The sequence below is a fragment of the Nematocida minor genome, assembly GCF_024244105.1.
Source record: "Nematocida minor strain JUm1510 chromosome Unknown 7807, whole genome shotgun sequence".
Taxonomy (NCBI): Eukaryota; Fungi; Microsporidia; genus Nematocida; species Nematocida minor.
In genome coordinates this window covers 1-7089 of record NW_026250334.1, presented here as the reverse complement: position 1 = coordinate 7089, position 7089 = coordinate 1, and the positions used below count along the sequence as shown (strand labels likewise).

The 7089-nt window shown below is 40.3% G+C and overlaps 6 protein-coding genes across 6 annotated transcripts; 3 read left to right on the top strand and 3 right to left on the bottom strand.

Annotated features, from left to right (window-relative positions):
- Nucleotides 1-828, top strand: NEMIN01_2419 (uncharacterized protein; the record flags this gene model as incomplete). The annotated part of the gene is made up of 1 exon (XM_051478361.1): nucleotides 1-828. A coding segment is annotated over one exon (828 nt), but the record flags the coding sequence as incomplete, so codon positions are not given.
- Nucleotides 825-974, bottom strand: NEMIN01_2414 (uncharacterized protein; the record flags this gene model as incomplete). The annotated part of the gene is made up of 1 exon (XM_051478356.1): nucleotides 825-974. One exon carries the CDS (start codon nucleotides 972-974, stop codon nucleotides 825-827), a length of 150 nt encoding a protein of 49 aa, XP_051334316.1.
- Nucleotides 975-1249: 275 nt separating this feature from the next.
- On the top strand, nucleotides 1250-2512 carry NEMIN01_2418 (uncharacterized protein; the record flags this gene model as incomplete). The annotated part of the gene is made up of 1 exon (XM_051478360.1): nucleotides 1250-2512. One exon carries the CDS (start codon nucleotides 1250-1252, stop codon nucleotides 2510-2512), a length of 1263 nt encoding a protein of 420 aa, XP_051334320.1.
- Nucleotides 2513-2848: 336 nt separating this feature from the next.
- On the bottom strand, nucleotides 2849-3874 carry NEMIN01_2417 (UDP-N-acetylglucosamine/UDP-N-acetylgalactosamine diphosphorylase; the record flags this gene model as incomplete). The annotated part of the gene is made up of 1 exon (XM_051478359.1): nucleotides 2849-3874. One exon carries the CDS (start codon nucleotides 3872-3874, stop codon nucleotides 2849-2851), a length of 1026 nt encoding a protein of 341 aa, XP_051334319.1.
- Nucleotides 3875-4627: 753 nt separating this feature from the next.
- Nucleotides 4628-5095, top strand: NEMIN01_2416 (uncharacterized protein; the record flags this gene model as incomplete). Its single annotated transcript, XM_051478358.1, has 1 exon — nucleotides 4628-5095. One exon carries the CDS (start codon nucleotides 4628-4630, stop codon nucleotides 5093-5095), a length of 468 nt encoding a protein of 155 aa, XP_051334318.1.
- Nucleotides 5096-5390: 295 nt separating this feature from the next.
- NEMIN01_2415 (uncharacterized protein) lies at nucleotides 5391-6800 on the bottom strand (the record flags this gene model as incomplete). The annotated part of the gene is made up of 1 exon (XM_051478357.1): nucleotides 5391-6800. The coding sequence occupies one exon, from the start codon at nucleotides 6798-6800 to the stop codon at nucleotides 5391-5393; it is 1410 nt and encodes a 469-aa protein (XP_051334317.1).
- Nucleotides 6801-7089: the final 289 nt, after the last annotated feature.

Sequence of the window (7089 nt, the reverse complement as noted above, 5' to 3'; positions counted from 1 at the left end):
AGAAAGGCTAAGGAAGAGGCTGAAAGAAAGGCTAAAGAGGAAAATGACCGTAAAATAAAACTAGAAGCTGTTCAAAAAGCCAAAAAAGAGGCTGAAGCTAAAAGGGTTAAAGAGGAAGCTGAAAGAAAGGCTAAGAAAGAGGCTGAAGCTAAAAGAGCTGAAGAAGAGGCTGACCGTAAGGCTAAAGAGAAATCAGATCTTAGGATTAAGAAAGAAGAAGAGTCTAAAAGAGCTAAGGAAGAGGCTGATATTAAGGCTAAGGAAGAGAAAGAACAAAAGGCTAAAGAGGAAGCTGAAGCTAAGAGAATTGAAGAAGAAGCTGAAGCTGAAAGAGCCAGGGAGGAAGCTGAAAGAAAAGCCAAGGAAGAAGAAGCCAAGCAGATAGAAGAAAAAAAGAGCAATGATAGTTTAGCAGAAAATGCACTATCTCTGTCTAAAAATAATGTTTCATCTAAATTTTTTAAAATGTTCGGACGTCTTAACCGTATTGTAGGCTGCTTATTCAGAATAATTAAGATGGCTTTCATCATTACTTTCTTTACTCTACTAATATTTACAGCGATTATATACATCCTAAGAGTACTTCATCTGAAAAGAACAAAGATCAACGAATACAAAGACTATTTGGTGGACAGAATCTACAAAAAGAGCAAAAATGTTCTGCCAATTGACACGATCAAAGAGCTAAGAGCCCAGCACCCTATTCTCAGCAATCTGGAGTGGAAGATACTATGTAAAAAGATTTTATTAGACGGGAACATTCGGTTGACAAAAGTATTTAGAGGATTTAAAGAGGAGCCTGCTTGGATTTGGGTTGGCGATGATTAAAGTGTATTTGTTTTCTTTGAGGTTTTTGTTTTTGTGATCTCTCTGAGGAGCCACGTGCCCAGAGTCTCTCTCTTCTTTATTTCCGTGCTTTCTTTCTCTGGCGCTTTCATGAACTTCAGCTGTCTTAAGTTGTTGCTTATGTTCATTCGTTCTAAATTTTTTTGGTGTTTGAATATAAAAGAAAGAATGTACAAGAGACAGTGAGAATCTCGTAGATACTACAATGTTTTAAAATCTGTGCTATGCCTATGCATCTGAACTGTTCTATCCAAAAACAGCACAAGAACATATTAATGCTTCATAGATCATGTAGATCTCACTAGAACAGAAAAGTCTGTAGATTTCTAGAAAAACTAACCATTTATGGTGATTTCACCTCTAAGTAACTAAAATAAATTAAATTTTTTTTAAGAGATATAATATGGACATGAAGAGCAGTACAAATGACAAAAATTTAGACCCTAGAGAAACAGAAGATTGTTCCCAGAAGTGTGAAGAGAATTCTAAAGATGTGGAGATTGTTTATAAGAGCGAAAGTATATTTATCTCTGTATCAGAGCTTGATATGTCGTCTGCAAGCAAAAAAGAAAAGAAAGAAGGGGAAGTGGAAAACCTTTTCAAAACCAGTGCACCTATTGGAAGCGAAGGTATAGCGCATCCAGAAGCCAAGAGCTTTAGTCCAGTATTTAGCAGCCCTATTCCAGACGCCAACAAGGTCTTTGGGCAAAGCAAAACAGATCTAGCAGATACTAACCCTGATACATCAGCGCAGTTTAAAGAACTCTTTGAGACATGTTCTGGCAATTCATTTACAGCTAGTGCAGATGGTGGATCTGTTTCAGCATCTAAGAATACTAGTGATAGCATTCTAAAAGATGCTCCTAGCAGCTCAGCAGAAAATAAAGCAAAGGCTGTGGATAATGTTATAGACAGTGAAAAACCACAAGAAGAAGAGTTGAATAAAAATCCATATGAATTCTCTGTTGATTATTTTCGATACGATTTACACCAGAGGGAAGTGCAATTTCAGGGCACATTGAACAATCTACGTAATAGCGTCAGCAGATATCAAAAAGCAGTAAACAGATGTAACGCATTGGAACAGATAGCTCAACATGTCATAAATCGCTCATTGGATGGAGTTCAAGCATTGCAAGGACGAGAACACCAACTTGGCATTAAAGCAGATAAAAGAGTAAAGGCAGAAAGCGACAAAGTTTTGAAACTGCAAGATGAAATAGAACAGTTGAGGAAAAAAGAAGAGATGGATAAGAAAAAACTAGAGGATTGCAATCTATGCTATAGCAGAGCCCTAGACCAGAACAAACTATTGGAGTCTACGATGGAATTAATGCAGGACCAGCTGGATATCCTCACGATCTCCCATCAAAAGCTACAGCTTAGATCGAAAGAAAACGAACAGACAATTTCAGACTTAAGCAACTACAGTATATCTCTTAAGCACAAACTGGAGTGTTCTGAGATCAGATCTAATATGGTTGAAGAAGTCATTAACCATCTAAAAAGAATTTTATCTGTGGGAAAAGATACATTTAACACCACAGAGACTAGCTCACCATCATTTACTACTACAGTGAGCTCTTCAGCAATGCACAGAAGAGACGCTTTGGCAAAAGAGGAAGAAAACCTTGCTGATGCTTTTCGAATATTCAAAAAAGCCTAGGAAACACTGAACATATCCATGCGCCTGCTCCCAAGCCACATCCAAAAGAAAAGAGTAGTATGTTTGGGCCAATCTTAGCCCTAAGTCTACAGCTTTCCAGGAAAAATAAAACTCTCATTTTATTTCTTATACAAAAGAAGGATTATCAAGGGAAAGAACATCGCTAGAATGATAAAGATTCTTGCTACTTTCACAGGATATATTCAGTACTAAAAACTCAAGAGTTGAAGAAATAAATAATTTTATTTGCAGTACGGATTTATTTACAGGCAGTATACACTATTTTTATTCTATCGGTCTACAATCTTAAAATTTAACAGAGAGATACCATTGTGTTTATTGATTGTCCAGAGACTGCGTGCATGTTGCAATGCTGTCTGCGCTTCCTTCTTTATTTTTCAAGCCTTCGTAGGCATCCCATCCGTACTCCACCACTCCGTGGTTCTTAGCCCACTTGAACCCGTCAAATATAAAGAGTTCTCTTTTTATTGCATTTGGTGATTCCGGTGCTGGATTTCCTTTGTGCGGTATTTTCTTTATTGCCTCATTGTAGGGAATGTCGTCTGCGTTCATTCTTTGGATGTACTCTTTGCTTATAAGATGGTTTGCTATGTTCACCAACTTTTTTCCTTCTTTGTTCACCAGCGGCTGTTTACTGCTGTCCTCGCATGTGTACTCAGTCACTTCTATCTTGTCCCCATGCAGCTCAAAGGCGCCCATTTTCTTATTCGGTGCCTCTGGGATGCCAGCACTCACCACCTCCAGTGAGTACTTCTTTGCATACCCTACCATCTCAGGATCAGCAATGCGAACCAGCACATTGTCCACAGAGATGACGTTGAAGTACTTAACCTCTGCCAGCTTGGACACGATTGAAGAATTATGCGGCGTGACAGCAGTCTTCGTAACTGAGACATACTCGCTTGATTTAAGAGTTTTAAATACAGATCCATTGCCATTGGGCACTTTAATTGTTGCACCCTGTTCATTTACAAGGGGCTCTCTTGTCTTCAGGTCCAGTGCATCTATATCCTGCTGCGTGATCAAGAATACCTCCATGTCAAAAAGAGTAAGAACATCTGTCTGCAAATGCTCTATTGTCTGGCTGATTGTTTCATTCGAGACCATTATAACCCAAGGTGCTCCCATGGCGAATATCTTCTTGGCTTGTCTCTGAAAAAGAGAGAGTTTGGGGGTATTTTCTGTTGGAAGGACAAAAGTCCCCTTGGGCTTGCTGTACCCCAGTCTGGAGCCGCTTCCTCCTGCAAGGGTAAGAACTGCTACTTTTTTTTCTTCCACCATTTCACTGCCTATGTCTCCCAGCTGCTTTCTCTCTGGGTCGTCTTTTAGTAGTAAATGCATTTTTTAGCAAACATTCGCAAATATATAGCTGAAGTACGGGCTTAAAACAGAAACATTGTTCAGTTTTAGAGAGCGCGCTATCTGATCAGTGCGAAACAGGAGACAGTAGCCAAAGCTCGTGCGTTTGAAGTTGGCACTGTTTGGCGCAGTGATTTTTATTTTTAATTGGGTGGTTTCTAGCACTGTGTTTAGCTCCATCTGTGTGTCTGCTGCATTTACACGAATAGTTCAAAGCATCTTGTGTTCTATCTATCTACAGCAGTCGGAGCTACCCAATAGAGTAAATACTCTTTCTGGCACTATCTCTACAAGAAAAGAAAAGAGAATATGCTCCCATTAAGAGCCATTGGAGAGTCTAGAAGAAGAGACACATAGTACTCTAGGCTATCCAGTGCAATGGTTATTGTGAGTGTGAGTTGCTAGTGAGCTAACAACAGAAGGACAGAGGGTAGTAAATAGTGTTCTCACAGCGGGCTGTGGCAGCATTCTAATAAGCCCATTAATAGAATAGTTGGCATGGAGCGCCCAGACTTTCCAATAAACAATATGTCTTCTAATGGACGCACTGCCAATTGGAATGCTTCTAGGCTGTGTGCTCTACTTTTCTATCTTCTTTTGGCTTCCTTTTCTCACTTGGGCCCGTCCATTAATTATTACGCATTTGGAAATCCTGTGATTTTATTTGCTATCCAATATTGAGTGCATTTACCCAATTGAGCTAGTAAATAATTCCTTTTATTTTCAAGATATGCAATGGGAATGAAAGCAAAAGAGTCCTCCAGCATGAAGAATCTTATCATCCACAGCGCTCTTCTCGAACTGTACTACAAACAAAGGAGACACATTTCTCTGAACTCTCTTCTCTGCAAAATTGGCGTCCTGCAGAAATTTACGCTTGTGGAGGTAATATCTGCGAAAATATACAGCAACATGGTAATCAGGTTCCTGCCGCAGTACAACTCACTTGAGATCTTTCTCACAATGTGCATCATCTTCAGGAAGTACTGGAACGACTTTTCTCTGAAAAACATGCAGGAGGTTGACAGGAGCATTTTAAACATTAAAAAGCTGAACAGAATAGAAACAGAAATACTGAAAACCATTCAATACACGATAAGCATAACAAAAGACCAAATACAGAGAGAGATAGAAATAGAGAAGAATGTAGACAAAACGTACAAAGAAGCAATGTCTGTAATAAAGTGCATAGCAATGCAGTAGAATGCCATTAAATAGACAGTACAAGAAGTATTGTGCAGTATTCTGAATAGAGAAGCTAGGCAGCAGGTGCTACTGCAATAGAAATAGCAGACAGTGCACAAATGCACAATAAATACATAAATAAGTACTTAGCTCTCTTTATTAATTCTTGCCGCGCTTCCTAAAGAAAGAGTGAGACCAAACCAGTAAGATAAATGCCCGAGAATATCCTGCAAATATAAAAGTTTTTATTAATCAGTTATTTAAACAAATGTGGTAGATAATCTAAACTCAGCGCCCTGGAGGCAGCATACTCTCATTTACTGGCTGCTGTAATTCCCTCTTTGCGCAGGTCTTTGCTTGCCAGTGAGCTGTGTGTGGTCTGCGCTGTGAGAGGTGCTTCCGGTATTTCTCTTGCATTCCTTCCCCACAGCTTGCCGTCTATAAATCCGTACTTTAAGATGATAAGTCCTATAGCTGCAAGAGAGAGCAGTGCGCATCCGTTGAAGATCCTCTGGACGCCTTCGTACGTATCTATCTTAAGGAAATGCCCAGCAATTACACCAGCAACTGTGCCCAGACACACAAATGTTCCAGCGTATATCATTTGGCTCGTTGATTTGAGGTTACTTGGCACGAGAAGAACTGCCAACTGCACTCCCGAGAGATGGGTGAGCCCAAAGTTCACGCCCTTTAGAAACTCAATTGCACAGCATTTCTCAAATCTGTAGGGATCTGTCTCTGTGATAAAGGTGTAGAGGAAGAATCTCAGGCCCTGCGCCATCTGCGAGAACAAAAAAGACCAGTACAACCCAAACACTCCGAGCAGCCACTCCGAGGAGAAGAAAATCATGATCTCCAGGATAATCCCAAAGGTGCTGCACGTAGACATGGGATTTGCGTAGAACACATCCAGCGCCCATTGCAGATACGTTGGCAGAGACGAGGGAGGCTTGAAGTCGTTGAAGTTAAGGATGTTTTTGTAGTAGCTGCTTAGATACATGCTCATCACACCGCGAGTTACTCCGTTCATGAGGATAATCAGCAGGAAGAACATGTACGCTGGGTTTTTAAGGACCTTCGTAAACTGCGGAGGGTTTCTACTCGATGACGATGTGACTCTTCGGACTCTGTCCCCAGGCGCGAGGAGATACACCAGGCCGCCTGCTATAACCGCACATATTATGTACAGAAGGGACAGATTGTTGTAGTTCCCTACTTTGCTGTCTTTTGTTCCCCTTGTGAAAACCAGTGACTCAACGACATAATTTATCATGCAGTATGTAAGAGTTCCGAACATTCTCTGTCTTCCGTAGAGAGAGGCGGGTGCCTCCAGGACTTTCTGCAGATAGTCCAGCACGAGTCTGTCGAGCAGAGGAAGCGTGGAGAGGATGAGCATCGAGTAGAGAATGAAGACAACAGAGCAGAAAATGGAGGGAATGGGGAGCAGCAGGAACTGGAAAAGAACAGAGGAAGAGAGCAGACAAAGTATCAAAATGAGCTTGGGCCTTTGCAGCTTGTCTGCTAGATACGCAATTCCCATATTGCTCACAAAAGTGCTCAAAAGCATGACAATGAGAGTAATTGTTTGCTGTCCGTCCTTTATTCCTCTTGATGTTAAGAAAGTCTGCCGAAGATTGTAGAACAGAAAGTACTCTACGTTCACTGCCACATAGAGCAGCTTTGGCGTTAGAAAGAGCATTGAGTTGAGTTGCTTGTACACCATCAGCTGTAATTTAATAAAAATTGTATTTGTAGTGCAATTCTTTATTAATGGTGATAATGAAAGAGAATATCCAAATTAAAAAACAATAAAGCTTAAATTGCTATTCTAATGAAGGAGAGCACGCACGAGCAGCTACAATTAACTATGTCCTATATTAATTGCACACTGAGGAATAATTAAAAAATTCAAATTTCAAGTGCCCTCTTTCCTACAGAGAATCTTCGAATCAGAAGAGATGAAGAGTCTTTCTTTAAAATCACCTGGATCTACTGGAGCTAGAAGCATAAGA